The sequence below is a fragment of the Phocoena phocoena genome, chromosome 7 (genome assembly GCF_963924675.1).
Source record: "Phocoena phocoena chromosome 7, mPhoPho1.1, whole genome shotgun sequence".
NCBI classification, from domain to species: Eukaryota; Metazoa; Chordata; class Mammalia; order Artiodactyla; family Phocoenidae; genus Phocoena; species Phocoena phocoena.
Genome location: NC_089225.1, coordinates 76,295,830 through 76,314,585, shown reverse-complemented (window position 1 = coordinate 76,314,585; position 18,756 = coordinate 76,295,830). Strand labels below are relative to the sequence as shown.

At 40.4% G+C, this 18,756-nt stretch overlaps 1 protein-coding gene across 1 annotated transcript in view; it reads left to right on the top strand.

The window, feature by feature from the left end:
• HECW2 (HECT, C2 and WW domain containing E3 ubiquitin protein ligase 2) overlaps nt 1-18,756 on the top strand; it is a 244,591-nt gene that overhangs the window by 212,118 nt on the left and 13,717 nt on the right. Inside the window, exons 21-27 of the mRNA XM_065880275.1 lie at nt 4,507-4,659; nt 6,660-6,758; nt 10,114-10,243; nt 11,487-11,633; nt 12,322-12,436; nt 15,263-15,348; nt 16,372-16,484. Coding sequence (XP_065736347.1) covers nt 4,507-4,659; nt 6,660-6,758; nt 10,114-10,243; nt 11,487-11,633; nt 12,322-12,436; nt 15,263-15,348; nt 16,372-16,484 — 843 coding nt within the window. The remainder of the gene's footprint in view (nt 1-4,506; nt 4,660-6,659; nt 6,759-10,113; nt 10,244-11,486; nt 11,634-12,321; nt 12,437-15,262; nt 15,349-16,371; nt 16,485-18,756) is intronic.

Genomic DNA, 18,756 nt, shown 5'->3' with positions numbered 1-18,756 from the left:
CTAAGGACATCTGTGCTTATTCCGAAATGGCCTCAGATGCAGCTGTTGTGTGGCTACACACCCGTTGTCCGGAGTTTCATTATTTCCATGCCAAGTCTTTAGCTGTGGAACCAACCTAACTGGCAGAACGGGAATGTAACAAATGAGCCCTGTGATATGAGTCATATTAACTATTTATATGGAAGAGGTTGCTAAGACAGGAAGCACATGCATAAGGTATCCTGCTGGGACACGTCTTATTGAATTAGGTAGACATAGGTAATATGCAGTCAACAACCTGCCCTCAGATACGCGGTTCTAAATTTCAGATTGTAATCAAATCAAACTTTAAAAACTGTCTTGGCTATAGAGTGACTCTATCAGTGCTGCTAGAGTTAAAAAAACAGCAGATAAAAGCCTGAGCAGTTGAGGAAGATACATTTCCCTCCTAGAGGAGCTGCTAGCTTTGTTCTCTCTTGGGAAAAAAAGGAGTTTTACTTTTCAACTTAACTCCTCAGGGGACATTCATTGTATCTTTAGCCAGATTTAGTTATCATCATGAAAAAGGAACCAATCAGTGAGGTCCATCTTTGTTGTTTTAACAAACTCTACCATATTAGAAGATATTAGACTTGGAAAAGACAAGGAGCAAGCTTTCTAAGCGTAATTCACTTGAGCGATTTCTGACAGTGTTTGCTAATCGGGTTGTCTCTTAAGGACTGGCATGACCTATTAATGCATTGAATATAAGGCAGACTTGTGCAAAACTGTTCACTGCGCTAGATGTGAAATAACAATGTAAATTATGTTGATTTCCTTTAGAGAGCATCAGACAGCTCCGCTCAGTGATTCAACAATATAAACTGATCCCCTCCTATGTATCAGGCTAAGTACTCAGGATCCGAAAATGAGAAAGACATAGTCCCTGCCCTCAGTATGGTTACAGTTTAGATGTGTGTCTGGTGGGAGGCAGACACATAGGCAGACAATTATAAGACACTCTGCTAAGTGCGGTATTATTAAAACACTGAGAGCTGAAGCTCAGTGAAAACCTGCTGTTTCTAACTGAATGCCACTGTTTAATTTTAAGCAGCTAAAAACCCATTTTACTTATACCAGTTGTCTCTTTGTAAGAAAACTGACTCACAGTGTTTGACTCACGTTTCAGCTGTCTGTGACCCTTATCCTCATGTGCCTTGATTGTGTCTGAAGGTTTCTGCAGAGCAGGGACCCCGCAGGCCAAGACTCACTCACGGTCTCGCCCTAGGGTGTGTGCAACTCTCCTGGAGGTTGCATATACCCTAGGGTATCGTTGTCATTTTATCTTGCCTTGAAGTGATCCTCACTAAAGAAGAGGGTTTAGGGTAAGTCAGGTTTTTTAATAAAGCAGCATTTTCCTCCTACTTTCTTCTGTAGCAGGGGTCGACAAACTTTCTCTGTAAAGGGCCAGATAGTAAATATTTTAGGCTTTACAGACCATACATTCCCTGTTGCACCTACTCAACTCTGCCATCCTAACAGGAAAGCAGCCCCAGACAACACATAAACAAATGGGCATGGCTGTGTTCCAATAAAACTTTATTTACAAAGCCAGGGGGTGGGCCAGATTTGGCCCTTAGGCCATAGTTTGCCTAAGGCCATATAAGCAACGTTGTTTTGCTTATGAGCGTTTAAAATTTATTGAAGGGTGAGCTGTAAGGAGTAATGAACATTACGCTTGGGATCAGGAAACCAGTGTCAAGACCTGGATCCTCCACTGCAGCTTTCATTTGATACAAATCAGTGATTTCCTTCAGCCCCAGTCTTCTCAATGAAATGAGGGGATGGGCGAAATGACTGCTCAGATACTATTGATGGCATTCTCTGTTTCTGAAGAGACACAGGGGTCTGAAATTCACCATCGATACGAAATTTAGAGATGTTTTGCATCCACAGGGATCCAGGTAGACTGGAATCATGAACTCAGTCTAAAAAGTGAAATTTAGTAGGAAAAGTATAACGTCTAGTACTTAGGTTTTAAAAAGATACAATGAGGGGCTTCCCTGGTGGCGCAGTGGTTGAGAGTCCGCCTGCCGATGCAGGGGACACGGGTTCGTGCCCCGGTCCGGGAAGATCCCACATGCCGCGGAGCGGCTGGTTCCGTGAGCCATGGCCGCTGAACCTGTTCGTCCGGAGCCTGTGCTCCGCAACGGGAGAGGCCACAACAGTGAGAGGCCCGCGTACCGCAAAAAAACAAAACAAAACAAAAAAGATACAGTGAACGTGCAGACAGTATGGGAGAGTCCTAGGTTAAAGAAGCATAGGTGAAATGTTTGAGCTGATGACTAGTTCATGATGAGTCAACAGAGTCAAGTGACTGCCCCACAAGGCAGAGTGACATTAAGCTGCATTAGTGGGGAAAAGTTCCAGGAAAAGAGGTCAAGAGCCCTTTCTAAGTTTTTGTTAACGAGACCACACCTTGAGTGTTGTGATCAGCATAGACACTGCCCCTTAGGTCAGACTTTGACACCTGGAGAGTGTCCAGAGCAGAGGACCAGTGTGGTGAGGGAATTCCCTACCCTGCATTGAGAGGAGGTTGAAAGAAGTGTCTGTGTTCATGAGTGAGGAGTGGGCAGGGACCAAGGATGTGGAAACTGCTGAACTTAGAGTCCTTGTAGAAAATGACTTTTGAAAAAAAATTTACATCTTTAGCATCTAGATTAATACCCAAAACATAATAGGCACTCAAATATTTGTTGAAAGAAAACCTCTAAGTATGTGAAGAACGTTCAAGTGGAAAAAGTATTCTACCTGTTCTTGGTGGCGTCAGAGACCACAACGAGGACAGTGGAAGGAAGCCACGAGACGCTGCCTTGGTCTCGGCACCAAGAGGGGTAGCCTGCGTCACTGTACCTGGCAGGCAGCCAGAGGGCTGCTTTGGGAGCCCCCCCGCAGGGTGATCTGAGCATAGTCCCACGGTTCCTGGTAGCCACAGTATATTCAGCTGCCCCAGAAGGCAGTTCTGTCATGTCACCTTAAGGCCTCTCTGGCCTTGAGAGTCTGCTGTGTTTGCATTTTTCTGTACACATAGGTTTCTTGTCAGTCTACACTCATATCTCCCAAAGTGCAGTGTGGACTGGTGAGGTGTGAAATGATTGTAGCTATTACATAGACTGACATTTTTTATTTTAATGTTTATGTGTTTCTTTTAATGTGTATTAGAAAAGATATAAAGCTAGCACATCGTAATTCCATCAATATTGTGTAAGACAAGGCTACATTGGAAAAGCAAGTAAAGCTAGAAATATTAAGGAAATGGCAGTGCGTATATCGCAAAAATTGAGAAAGTAGTTAGGTGGATAGCTGAGGTCTGTTCTAAGTAAATTCTATTAAACTCTTGTCTAAGACATATAAAAGCCATTTCACTTTTCTTACTAGTATTCCAACTCCCTCTTCTACCTATAATAGGATGCTTTTCTCTATCACACAATCCCATCACCACCCAAGACTCAGATGATTTCTTTGTCATTAAAAAAAAAAAAAAAAAACAGTAATGCCCACTGGAGGAAATTCCATAAGAGGAAAAAAAATAGAGTGAACAAAGGAAGTCTTATAAAATCCCACCACCCCAACTTATCTGTAGCTTTCATTCCCCCTTCAGAATTCCTTCCTGTCTTTGAACCCTTGTGTAAACTTTTTATCATAGGGTAGATGTACTTTACATTTTTCATTTTAAATTGAGCATATCAAATTGCTTTATTGCAAACTCCTCTTTGCTGTGTTTTTTGCTCTCAGCATTTTTGGCCACTTGTCATTCCTCAAACCTCACACAATAATTTCTCAAAATTTACTTTGACCCTGATGTCTTTGTAAGTAAAATGGAATTTACACTGTAGTTCAGGCGCTGGAGTTTCAGCCTCTTCTCCAAATACCTTACCGAGGAAGCTTTAGACACCCTCACTTTTCTTGTTTATAGTTTTCCATGGCATTTTATAATTTAAAGTTTTCACGTGAACCCTATCATTCCATCTTTTGCCTCTGATCTCCCTAGGAGGCCTTGTATCTGTAATATCCTCTCACCAATCCACTAAAGTCTCTTTCCTTCCCATTTAAAAGTGTTTCAGAAATCCATGAGGACTCCATGTCCCATGGATGTATGTAGCTGATGCCCTCTGGTTTAACCTGCTTAAATAAAGCATTCCCACTGTACTCTCTCTCCCCATAACCTGGCTCTGGGCATTTCAATTTACCTTTTTCTGCATATTTATACAATCAAATTATTAGCATACTGCCTATCTCACCCATTATCTGATATGTAGCTTTAGTTTTAGATATGCTCCATATAAATGTCCATTACGTTATTTTGGGTCAAAACATGTTTGAGATCAGGAATCATGATCATTCAACATCCAGTGTTTTGGACAATCCTGGTATGTGGATAATTAGACTTCTAAGGAGTGTTCTGTAGAAAGTTGAGCCCTGTAGAAAATGTGCCTAATAAATAGAAAACAATAATAACTGGTTGTTCTTTTTGTGAATTTTTTAAAGGCTGGATTACAGTGGACCTTCCAGAGAGTTTTTCTTCCTGGTATCCAGAGAACTCTTTAACCCATATTATGGCTTATTTGAATATTCAGCCAATGACACATACACAGTACAAATAAGTCCCATGTCTGCTTTTGTAGACAATCACCATGAATGGTAAGTACTTTTTTTCTCCAACGTTTTTCTTCAGCTGATTTTCTGTGATATTAGTTTTTATAGGAACCCACACTTCTTTTTTAAACATTTTTTCCCTTGGAGAAAATCATATTTTCAGTTAACTACCTCATTTGACTCTTGTTTGTGTTGTCAAATTTAATATACAGGCAGTCTCCAAGCTAGGAATAGATTATGTTCCATAAGACCAATTTTAAGTGAGTTGGGTAGAATTCAAAAGGTTTTTTCCACTGAAGGAAAGTTGCGGGTGATGTTAGGTTCTCAGCAAGACCCTAAATCCCTCTCTGCAGCTTTGGGCCACTCTGAGATCTGACGGGGGCAGGTGGGGCATGAGTAGGGGAATGTCCTGACCCAGAGGTCAGGCAGCTTCTGGAGCAGCCCTTGGGGAAGTGGCTAACACTGGGGGAGGGGCAGAGCAGCTGGGCTGTTGGTGTTCTAGGGAGAGGGAGGGCGGGAGGATGGGGTGCCCTGGAGGAACGGAAGGTGGAAGAGAATGCTGGCAGGCAGGCAGGCAGGAGTGCGGAGTCACAGCAGTGGCCCCTTACCCTAGTGACTGGTTCAAGTTTGTAGCCAGGAATTGCCCCTTTCCTAATTTCTCACACAAAACCAAGGAAAACTGGGCTAGGATTCCCATCTGGGAATTATTTATTCTGAAAATCCCAAATTGCACTCTTTTCATGACATTTATTTTTACATGCCTGCATTTATAGACTTGAAGTATCTTTATAACCCCTGTTTGCTTGTTCCTGTTCATTTTCACTATAGTAACAAAAAAGAGAACATGAGTACGACTCATGGAAACAATTTCTTTGAGTCATGAGGTTAATATTGGTGGGTGGAGGGCATTAAGTTTTAGGACTTATTCTTCAAATTAACTTCCGTTTAACTACAATTTGGAGTCCTCCTAAGAGTAGCTATGGCAGTTATACTAACATAAGTGGATAAAGAAAAACAAAGCTGCTGGACATTCATCTTAAAATGGTTGCCTAACACTAAAATTACAAATGAATAGTATGAACGTCAGTGTGGATTTACACTTCCGGAAGGCATCAGGCTTTCAAAGAGCTAGAAACTTGAATACTTCCGAAAAAGAAAATACATGTACATCTCAGCAAACCCAGTCGTGACAGATATATTTAATAAATTTTCCGAAGTGATTCAGTATAGAATTGAGCACTCAAATTTTAAAGAACAGAATGTCCCATGAGGAAACTCCCTCAAATGTACACATGCATAATTCTTGGATTGTGAGTTATCATCAAGAGAGGGGTTTGAGAGAGAACAGAAATAGGAACTTTCTCACTCTGAGACTGGGCTTTTCCTCAAAAGGGAATTGCCACTAGGTTTGCATTAGAGAAATCCTGCTAATATTCATGCAAGCAAACTACAAGGGGACAACATTTTCCCCACCAACACTGGTCTCATTCTGTCAACATTTCTTAGAAGTGATATAGGGAAATTTCACTGCCATGCTAACAGGAAATTCATGTTGGCCATGTAGGGTGCTACATGGTGGACATTACTGACACGGGGTGAAAGTGGAGCAGTATCTCTCTGAACATCAGAGTGAAACAGATTTCTTCTACAAGGAGATGTGACTATCAGCCTAATGAAGACCCAGCCTGCAGTGCACACAGACTCTCATGGACAAACTTAGATGATTAGAGCTGGAAAGCATTCTTGAGAGCAAATTGAACCGTTCAGAAATTGCTCCATGGGGCTTCCCTGGTGGCGCAGTGGTTGAGAGTCCGCCTGCCGATGCAGGGGACACGGGTTCGTGCCCTGGTCCGGAAAGATCCCATGTGCTGCGGAGCGGCTGGGCCCATGAGCCATGGCCGCTGAGCCTGCACGTCCGGAGCCTGTGCTCCGCAGCGGGAGAGGCCACAACAGTAGAGGCCCGCGTACCGCAAAAAAAAAAAAAAAAAAAAAAGGAAAGAAATTGCTCCATGATGTGTAAGCCATCTCCTGCTTTTCCTTCACAGGTTCCGGTTCAGTGGTAGGATCCTTGGTCTTGCACTAATTCACCAGTATTTGTTGGATGCCTTCTTCACACGGCCCTTTTACAAGGCTCTTCTCAGAATGTAAGAGTGTTTTTATTGCTTATGTAATTAGCATGTAAAGAATGTAATATTTCCTTTATCAAAAAGGGTCTTTTGACAATGTCATTTATCGGCTCACTATCTCAAATCTATTACTTAATAGTGATTTAGATTTCTGAAACTAATCAACTAATATAATTTCAAATGTGGTTACTGGATTTTTCCAGCTTCTGTTCCTTTATTCCTGTCTTGCTCCCAGAGGCTTAGTTTTGCTCCACTCTGAATAATTCATCCTCATTTGTTGCTACACATGTGTCTTCAAAACACTTGTACTTCAAATACAGTGCTGGAATTCCTGTGGTATTAATGCCAGTTATTAATAGAATAGTTGTGGCTTAGTCTTGGTGACTCACAGCCCCCCATCTTTCACAAGATGCATTTTACATTTTGCTTTATGCAAACTTTCAACTGTTTATTCTTGGTTCATATTTTCATTCTCTTTTTTTTTAATTTGTTTGTTTGTTAGAGGTGTGCAGTATTTTTTAAGTCCCATTTTTATCTTGAGATCTCTCTATATGCAAGACAGTCATTTACAATGGCAGATGAAAATTTAGCATTCACAGAATTTTTTCTTCATTGTTAGCAGAATGAAAGATTGCAATTATTGTGAAATGTAGAGCAAACCGTTTCTGTCCTAGAATCAGTAGTCATTTTCAAGGATGAACAGAGGAAGGCAACTATCTGTGAGGGTAGTAGCTCAAACTTGCAATGAGAAAACACAGAATGATTGCATGGCTCTGACCAGCTCATTCCTTAACCAAGGCCATGTATCTGCTTTCTGTCAAAATGGATGCCTAGAGCTCAATTGAAAGCAAAGTATTTCTAATAGTTCTTAAAGAGGGTCAGTAGGAAGACCTTTGCCATCCTCCCATTTGGTATATGGACCGATGAAGTCCTGGGCACCTGGACACTGGCTTCTACCTCTCTGGTTCTTCTGGCCCATTTGCACCTTCCCATTTCATTGCCTTATCTCTCATTTTCCATTTAAGCTTCCTGAAAGAGTAGTCTACATTGACTGTTGACACACCCTCAACACATTTTAGCCTGGCTTTTTTTCCCCATCAATAACCTATGGAAGCTTTTAAAGAATGTTTTTTAGTCTTTATCTTAATAGAACATTCTGCTGCTTTTGATACTGTTGACCCCTCCCAACCCCACCACCCATTTCTCTTGCGTTCTTCCTTCACTGGCCTATGTGACACTGTGCTCTCCTGGTTCTCCTTTCACTTTTATGCCTCCTTTGTGGACGTCCTGACTTGCCCTTAAACCTCGATGTTCCTGAAGCTTCCATTCTTGTCCCCTTGCTTTCCTCTCTCTGTGTGCTCTCACGGGATATCTCTTTACCTGTCTCATCTACTCTCCAATCCGCACCCACAGACATGATCTCCCTTGAGTCGTAGGCTCAAGCAGTCAACATTCCACTGAATATCTCCTCTTGTATGTCTCACAGGCACCTCAGAATCAACATGGTTAAAACTAGACTCATCAATTTCTCCTGACCTAAAAATGTACCTTCTCCCTTATATGCCCAGTTACAGATCAAGGTGCCAAAATTCTCAAGTCACTCTGGTCAGAAATTGGGCGTCATCCTCAAACAGGGATGGTGAATACACAGCACAATTTCTTCTCTTCCCCACCTCCCACCCCATTCCCATGGTACAGGTCACAAATCATTTAGGTACTTTTTCCTGCTGAACTCGTTGTGGCCTCAGGAATTTTTCAACTTTTGGCCCTCAAGACTGCCAATGAATCAGAGTTGTCTTGTAACTTGAGTTCATTTGCCATCCTGTTTTAGATATACTTCTTTATACTACCCAGTAAAACCATTTATTAATTTCCACATTCACCTCCTAAATAATTCTTAAATTCATCTTCTCTACCCTAATAGCTGTGCCCTAATTAGAATCCTTATCTTATTTTGGCCAGATTACTGTAGTGATCTATTAATTGGTTTCCACCCCAATGATTACCACCACCACCCCCAATTTTAAGTAATCCTCAACACTGCCACTTCCAGAAGAACAATTTAAAGTCACATCTCGTGTCTCACCATGTCATTCCCTGTTTTAAAACCTTTCAGTAGTTCTGAATCACCAAGCTCCTTAGAATGACGTTCAGACCTGCTCCCAGCTACCTTTCCAGCCTCATTCTTTAGACATTCTGTCTTGTGGTTAACTCTCTGGTGCTGCCAGTATGCTTGGAAAATCTGTATACTCCATCCCTTTGTGCTTTGTTCAGGTTGTCTTCTTCTCCTGTCTCTCTTTTTCCCCTTCTTCTCCTTTTCATCCATTCCCCTTTACCTCTCTAGCTTGAAACATCCTGCAAACTTTAATATAGGTATCATCTGCTCCAAAAGGCTTCTTCTAAATCTCCAGGTCAAAGTAAATGCTTTGCATGTTTGCTGTGGGAGGTCCCTATATCTACCTTATCTTTTTTTTTTTAACTGAAGTGTAATGTACATATAAAAAAGTGCACTAATAGTAAGTGTTACCCACCCTAGGCTATCACTTATCACCTTACGTTAACTTATCTATTTGTGTCCCTGTCTCTCCCACTAGACCATTAGCTCCTTGAGGGCAGTAACTGTTTATCAAGTAGCTATTAAGATATTTGGCACATACTTGATGCCTAATACATGTGTAGACTGAACTAAACAAAATGGTCTTTGAAGTTGGACTGATGGGAGGAAGTTTCAAGACAACTAAAGCAAATCAGTTGCTACCATCTTACAACAGGCTCATATAATAGTAACTCCACCTCATGTAGATCTTCTCTTAGAAAACCATTATAATTGTAGAGCAATTCTGTAGCTTTCAGTTTTCAGAATCACAGAAAGAATAAGAACCATGAAGAAAAAAAGGACATATGTGAATGTGGATCACAGAATCTAGTCTTCTAAAAAAAAGTTAAAATACAGTATAGAAACATATGAAGAATTTCTAATTAGGAGAATGATAATTTAAGATTGTATAACATAGCCAAAGAATACTGAACCCAAGTTGTCAACTCGAGTTCCATTTCCAGCTCTGGCCTTAATTGTGGGTGACTGTGCAAATGGCAGCCACTCTTTGCACCTCCAGTTCTGTGTCTTAAAAGACAAAACAAACTGAGTGATTCCTAAGGCACTTTATATATCAGAATTTTTCAATTTTATGTCAAATTTCTGAATTATTTCACTGGTTTGGTTACTAACTTTGATGAAGAACATTCCAGAAATCACTGCCTATTTTAGTTGATCTTGTTCTTGTCATTATTTCTTAGTTTCTTTCCTCACAACTCTGGGTTTTTGCTGATAGCCATGACTACATTTTTTTTTTCTATCTGTTTATCATCTTAGTCTCTGTGACCTGAGTGATCTAGAATACCTTGATGAAGAATTTCACCAGAGCCTGCAGTGGATGAAAGACAATGACATCCATGACATCCTGGACCTCACGTTCACTGTGAACGAAGAAGTTTTTGGGCAGGTCTGTGTGTGTGAATAACTGGTGACTAAGTGTGGTAATTGAAGGCTATTGGTTAGTGAAGAATTAATTCAGTGGCCTAAGATCAGATGCTTATTTACTTGTGGTTGGTTGGGTGGTTTAAACCCAGGTTTATGTACAGTTACAATATTCTTGGTTATAAAGGTTATTCTGATGCCGACTTCAGATTAAAATTTTCTAATTTATAGACTGCACTATTTGTATGTTGTAAACAATCTTTTTATTTCCAACTAAAATACCCTCATAAGATATTAGAATATGCCTTGTACCAAATACAGTTTTTCAATATCCATGCTACCCCAGAGTTGAATATTAAATTATTTAATTGGCCCTTGTACTTAACTCTCATTCATGTTTAACAACTGAAATGGATTGTTTTGAAGCTGAGAGAAAGTAAACAATATTTTGGTGAAGGTTTGGAAACATTGTTTTTTTAAAAAGTTGGTAGAAGAGTTGGTCAAAAGATTTTCAGAAATTTTATGCTAGCTCATAATTAATATTCTTAGTTAAACATTAATACTTGGCTGGTCTCCTGAATTTCGTATTTTGGAAAAGAAGTTCTCAGTTTAACATTCGCTTGAATGTAATTCTGCTTCCTTAAGGTAAACGTTTACCTAAATATTGGCTTTCTATATATAGTTGATTGTGAATCCTAAAGGAATTTGTAAAAATGTCTTTTTGTCAAACATTCAAATAGCAGTGGGACAGAATCTGGAGCCCTTTTGTTTCCATTTAAAAGACTTATTTGTTTAATCAGGATTTAAAGCTTAACCTTGCAACACATATATATATATTTTTTGCAGTATGCGGGCCTCTCACTGTTGTGGCCTCTCCCGTTGCGGAGCACAGGCTCCGGATGCGCAGGCTCAGCGGCCATGGCTCATGGGCCCAGCCGCTCCACGGCATGTGGGATCTTCCCGGACCGGGGTACGAACCCGCGTCCCCTGCATCAGCAGGCGGACTCTCAACCACTGCGCCACCAGGGAAGCCCCGCAACACATATATTTTTAACCACTGAGGCTCTCAGACGTCTGCTCATTACTTAGCTTTCCCTGAGCATCAGTGGGTGCCTGGGCTCTGTGCTGGTGCCACACACCCTGCTTGTGGGATGTACCCAGGCCAGGGCAGAGACAGGTAGCTGGCTGATTCCAGCTCATTGGTAGCAGTGGTCTTACAACGTCAAGAGTATTGCTTTATGGTCAGTCCTTTTGTTTTTTAATCGCAGATTACCGAACGAGAATTAAAACCAGGGGGTGCTAACATCCCAGTCACCGAGAAGAATAAGAAGGAGTACATCGAGAGGATGGTGAAATGGAGGATTGAGAGGGGTGTTGTGCAGCAAACAGAGAGCTTAGTGCGTGGCTTTTATGAGGTAAAGACAATCAGCAGGAGTGGGGTTCTCAGTCTGATGTCAGCAATACCTTGGTCCACTTCACTGTACTTCATATGTGTGCAATATTTCCATTTCTCTTTGGTATATTTACCGTTGCTATTTCAGTTCAAACACTTCAACAATTTTCCCTGTATGTTTTAAGCACACAAAAAAAGCTTATTGCCCTGTTACAAGAAAACACTGAAATAAAATGACCTGCATACAAATAGCATTTGACGATTTAATGACCACTAATAACATTTAAGTCACGCATTTTACTCATGCTTAGATATGTGTAATCAGATCTCATGCCTGATAAGTGAAATGATTGTATCTGAGGGTCAGAATGAGTTGTAACAAGTATTCCATATGACTTCTTCTGTGAAAAAGCCATAGCTAAAATAAAAATAAACTGTGAAAGTGACTGGAGCACTAGATCTTCTCCCAAAGAGAAAAAAAACTGGATTAATCAGTGACCAATTATAAAACAAAAATTCTGTTGAAAACCTCATCAACCTTGTACTAAAAATATATTTGTAGAGAGCTTTACATGTTTTAAAGTGCCTCCACAGAATACATCCATAGTATTCCCAACACTCCCTGTGCCCTCCTTTTCTGATGAGGCTTAGTTATAGCTGAGGCTTCTCCAGGTTCTTAAGCCACGTCCTATATTCTTTTTATTCCACAGGTGGTGGATGCCAGACTGGTATCTGTTTTTGATGCGAGAGAACTAGAACTGGTCATCGCAGGCACAGCTGAAATAGACCTAAGTGATTGGAGGAACAACACAGAATATAGAGGAGGTGAAATTTGACTTATAAAGTTTAAGCTGGATTTAAAGTTTCAGATGAGAGGGAAGCAAGCGGTTTGGTACGTTGGTCTGGATCCAGGACAGACAGAGGCACTTGCGCTCTAATCATAGGTCTGATGCAGTCTCCTTTGAGACCTTGGGCAAGGTACATGCCCTTCTTTCCCTAGCTACCTCATCTGTCAAGTGGAAGGAGAGCTGTTTACACACCATCTCAGGATGTCATAACTCTTAATTGTTAGTGAAGAAATGTGGCCATAGGAACATCAATTAATGGTTTTACGGTGTTGTTAGTGAAGCACCAGGGAGCTCATATCCAGCTGGTCAAACTCCACCTATTCTGCCTTCATTCTCAAACCTGAAGAGGCATACCCTCTGAGCTTCTTAATGAACAAACACAGTTTTTCTACATTTCACTTGAACTGCTTACCAGTTGTAATTCACAGTTGAAACACATGAATGGAGTAAGATATGGTTCTCAGATTTAAGGTTTCTTGAACAAGCCCTTCTAAATTTCAAGCATTAAGTTCAACTGAAAAGGAAACTGCTGTAAGGTTAGTTAAAAACTACACACGTCACCAAATGGGAAGTTTTAGGACTGGCATTTCTGTAGATCAATACAAATTTTCAATTAGTAATTGGCATCGAAGCCTGTGAAACTTGCTGAATCAAGACGCATGGAAAGGGACCTGATGCTAACCCAGAGTTAAAGTTTTATTCAATACTTTTAATCAAAGAAAGAATACATTTTCTGAAATTTATTGTAGTGTTATAAAGTGTTCAGAAAGTCGTGACAAGTGACGGTTGGTTTTTGTTTTTGTTTTTGAACTCAGAATGTAAGAGGTTAGCAGTGGTTCTGAACTTGGAGAGTGAAGAATACAATCTTTAAGTCACTGAATTAATCAGTTAGACTAAAATGAGAGTTGAGCAGTTCTCCAATTATCTGTAAATTGAAACAGAGATTTAAAAAAAAAAAACAGTTAAAAAGTTTGGAGTACAAAAAATACCTTAACATTGGCTCAGTTGCTTTTGTTTTGGCCTCTGCTTGGCTCTTCCAGCCCATCACTGTTGCCCTGGGCTGGCCTTGCCCGTCCATTTTCTCTGAAAGACGATATTAAACTTCAGTGTCCATTGCTGCTATTTCTGAAGTCCAGTTGCTGTAATAACTCTTTTCCCATTGGCCCCGTGTATAATCCAAATATGACCTTGGCTATTATAACTTTGTTAACTATTTTCACTAACTAGAACACAGTTTCTCCAACATGCTACATAACTTACATCTTACCATAAATGCTATTAGCTCATTCCTTCCCCCCGTCCCCAACCCCCAGGAGATTCTAATAGCAATGCCATTCATCAGGTCAGCCAGTTTTGTATTTACACAGTATAGACTTTTATTCACTGTATATGACTAATCGAGTACCTATTTCTATGGTTATTGTCAGTCTTATCAAATGAAATCCTTGAGAGGAGAGGGCTGGGGGGAGGGGGCAGGAAAATGGCGACATGCCCAGCTGCCATGTTTGCTAACCCAGCTACTTGGCACTGAATGAAGGGGCGGCTTTGCTGCCATTTGCCATATGTTCACAGGGCAGCTGTTTATAGAGAATAGGATGAGACGTTTTCACTCCTCCTCCTCCTCCAAATGGTTTGGCACAGACAGCAAAGGAGAGGCATAAAAGGGCTGATTCAAAGGGTCAGAAAACTTTAAAGCTATAAAGAGCCAACGCACTTATTTTATAGATTAGAAAAGTATTTGCTCAGCACCAAACAGCTGGTCTTTGCCAAAGACAGGACAAGGAGCCTATGCATCTCCGTGTCCAGTCTAGTTGTATTTACGCTTCATTTGGATCCCTTTCTTCTCCAAGGGCATCGCTGATCAAATGGTAAAGAGTAAGGCAAGATTCTCCCCAAATCCTACAGCCACGGAAACATGTGAGGAAAAATTTGAATGAAAATGGTTTCCACCTACCTTCTATTTAGGACTTAACTGCTGCTGACTCAGAATTAGAATAGCTCTCTATACATTGAATATGTCAGCTAATTGGTTTGAATCACTAACTGTGCCTTAATCCTCGTCAACCTTCTCTCTGAACTTAATTTTTCTCGGCAGAAGGTTTTAGAATCCACAGCTACTTCCTCAATCCACCTGTGGGATGATACTTTTGACATTTTATTAAATTCTAGTAAAGTATGGAATAAAAGTAACATTTAGGTTGATGATTATTTGAGATTTATTAGTTGAAGGAGTTAAAGTAATAAACTTATTTTCCCTTTTTATTAATAAAAAGTAATTTGCTTTTAAAATATGAACATAATATATAGTTTTAAAATGGTTTGCAATTATATATTGATTTGAATAATTATTTGATCTACGTCTCTCCTTTACCAGAAGCCCTGTGAGGGACTATTTCCTTTGCCATTGTCCCCCAAACTTAGGACACTGCTTGGCATAGCAGTGCTAGAAAATTATTTCTTAAATAAATGACCAAAAGGGTTAAACATTTCCAGTAACAGCAGTTATATTTTTCAGAAATGACATGGTTAAAATAACTCATTTGTTTTCTTCCCTCCGCTAGCTTCATTTAGTGACCACTAAATGGAAACAGAGGTTTCTTGGTTTCATTTAGTGTTTTGTTTAACTTCTGACACTCATGTGATCACATTTGCAGTGTAATTCCTTGGTCTTAAATTATAAATAACCTTTAACGAATCCAAGATGATGATTTATGTCTGGGGGTCTTTTGTCGACTTGCCAGTGTCATGGTGACTTAAGATAGAAAACTCAAAGTAACACGGGCTTTCATGATTGGTTTGATAGGATATCATGACAATCATATTGTAATTCGGTGGTTCTGGGCTGCAGTGGAAAGATTCAACAATGAACAGCGACTAAGGTTGTTACAGGTAAGATGCCATTAGTTCATCTTTTTAATGCATTAATATAGTTATTTTTGGAATTACAAATTTTTAATAACTGCTAAGTATACTCAGTAAATATATTTAGGTTTATCTACATATTCCGGATATACTGTCTTCAGACTCTCCTGACTGCGTGGGTCTGTGGTTCCATCACTATGCAGAACATCCCCAACCTAGTCCAAGCATGTCATTAGAGTTGTGAGGAAGTACCAACTCCCATCCAAGAAACCCAGCAACAGCGTCTGCCTTTACAGCAGTTGGATCCCTTCCACAAGAGGTCCCTGGGTACTCTGCAGGCCAGCATCCCTGGCAACTGAAGGAGATAATCTTCAGTCCCTTAAGAAGTGACCCAGTTCCTTGATAAAGAGTCCTCTCTTTTCTTCCATCTAACGTTCCACAAATTTGAGATAATATTGAAGTTTAAGAATACTGGGAAAACTAACTCATTTTCTTGTGGTGTTTATAGTTATACAGGGCAATTGCTGGTTGGTTGCAGCTAAAGAAATATCAGACATGAGGAAGCCTTTTGGTCACTCAGGCAAAGCCTTACCAGTAGGCTGGATCTTGGCTCCTTTGGATCACAGATCTGGGTCTCACATTTGCAGGACTAGAAGTTCTTTTTGTTTTTCATTCACCTCAGTTCGATCAGGGACTAATACTGAGTTGACTTAGGTTCATCGATACGCCCACTTTATTAATCTCGAATGGGAAGTATACATGGTTTGAGCTTCTAAGCTGGTCAGCTGTACAGGACGCTGTATCTTCTACAGATCCTCCGCATCCCCTTCCTCTTTATAACGCTCTGTCCTTCCTTGGTATTCTCCAGCTCTTTGTCAGAATTCTCGTGTTACAGGTATTCTGTGTCTGTAAAGTTTTATCTTTGGAGCTTTTCCACCAGTGGGCAGCAAGCTGCTCTTCCCCAGCACCTCTGCACATGAACGATGCCAACCTTGCCTGGAGCCTGGTCTCTTGGCTTCACCTTCTCCTTCTGTTTTCTTGGGTTGATAGTTTGTTACAGGCACATCCAGCATCCCCTATGAAGGATTTGCTTCTCTCCGAGGGAGTAACGGCCCAAGAAGATTCTGTGTGGAGAAATGGGGGAAAATCACCGCTCTTCCCAGGTAAAGTAGAAAATATTTCTTCACTGTCACTACAGTGTTCTAGGTAGGACCTTTAGCTTATATATATATATTGATTTATTACCATTTTTATGTTGAAAGTTTGGGAGAGTGGAAAAAACTTTTAGAATGAATTTACCTCAGATTACCTTTTTAAATGAAGGAAAAAAGGTCTTCCTGGTCATACTTGGAATACATACATACGTATCTTTTTTTATTTTTATTGGAGTATAGTTGCTTTACAATATTGTGTTACTTTCTACTGTACAGCAAAGTGAATCAGCTATACGTATACATATATCCCCTCTTTTCTGGATTTCCTTCCCATTTAGGCCACCACGGAGCACTGAGTAGAGTTCCCTGTGCTATACAGTAGATTCTCATTAGTTATCTATTTTATACATAGTATCAATAACGTATATTCATACGTACATATCTTAAAATACAAAACGCAACAGAACCAAAGCACTTGTTAGCAAGAGGAAAAGCAACGTTGGTCATCATACTTGTGGCTTCTTATGATTGTGGCTCTAATTTACATTTCCAGAAGCTCTAGTTTTAAGTTTATCATTGGTAACTATTTAGAATCCCTTCACTAAAAATGACCATTGTGGTTTCTAAGGAATATTAAGTCATGTAATTGTGCTCTGTGCCTCTTCAGTCTCTATCATACATGCCTTACCTCCCTGGGAATGCTCTCTGCATTGTACTCTCATTTGTAATAAGATGATACATTTCCTTGGAGTGGAAAAATTTGCTTTTCTTCCCCTGCTACTAATAAATGTAAGAGACTAGTAAGGCAGTCTTGGTGAGTAAAAAAAAAAGTGTTTTGTGGGGAATGGAGCAAACTGGAGCTGAAGCAAGAGAAAAGGAGGGAGCAAATGAACAAAAGAGGAGTAGAGAACAGTTGGTTTCAGAACTCCTTTATCTAGTCAGCAGTAATATATTGAATTTTTGAGGTAAAAAGGATTGCCTCTCATTTTACTAATAATGAAATTGCAATCTGGGGAGGTTAAATCTTCCCGAGTGATATTAGTTTCCTCAAGATGTTATCCTGAGTTTAAGTACAGTCAGCCCTCTGTATCCGCGGATTCAACCAACCACAGATTCAACCAATTACAGGTCAAAAATATTTTTTAAAAAAATTTCTAGAGGGCTTCCCTGGTGGTGCAGTGGTTGAGAGTCCGCCTGCCGATGTAGGGGACACGGGTTCGTGACCCAGTCCTGGAAGATCCCACATGCCGCAGAGCGGCTGAGCCCGTGAGCCATGGCTGCTGAGCCTGCGAGCCATGGCCGCTGAGCCTGCGCGTCCGGAGCCTGTGCTCCGCAATGGGAGAGGTCCGCGTACGGGGGGTGGGGTGGGGGTGTTCCAGAAAGTTCCAAAAAGCAAAACTTGAATTTTGCTATGTTATGGCGACTATTTACATACATTTACATTGTATTAGGTATTTCAAGCAATCTAGAGATGATTTAAAGTATACAGGAGAATGTGCATAAATTATATTCAAATAACATGCCATTTTATATTTGAGCATCCGAGATTTTGGTATTCCCTGAGGGAGCCCTGGAACCAATGCCCTGGGGATACCAAGGGACAACTTTACAAGTGACTTTGAGAAACCTGTTAACAAGACTGTCTTCTTAGCAATTGCACAACACTGGTTCTTAAGAATAACGTTCTAAGCATCAACATGTGAAAAAAAGCATGCTGAAAATACAGATACAGAGAGCAATGAATAGAGCAAGCTCAGGGCTGCCTGAGCCTCTTCAGTCGCTTTGGGTGCATCTCGGTCTGTGAACAGAGGTACTGCATCCAAACACCTAAGTAATTAGCTGGCTTACCTGGTGTTCCAAATGTAAGAGACTTTAATTTCATTATTTAAAGAAGTACTTTATTTTGTTTATGTCTGAATCAGCTTTTTTCCCCTCAGACCAAATTTGCAACTCAAAAGCAGATTTACAGTATCTGAGTAGGACCTTTCACTTTTCTGAGAAACTCAAGGATTAGCATTAAAGAGGCAGGAAAGGACAGATGAATTGTGTTCTTTCTCTTGAAATCTGTTTTTGTAAAGGCTTGCTTATGTAAAGTAGACGGAATAAACTGTAACAATAGGCAGATATATCAGCTGTTCATATTTAATCACTGTAATTTTCACCAAACCTGCCGAGCAGAGAAAGGCAATTTGGTATAAACAACAAACTTAAGCTTCAGAGAAACTGGACTCTATCCCAGTTCTGTTACTTGCCCACAGTGGGCTCTTGGAGATGTTGCCTA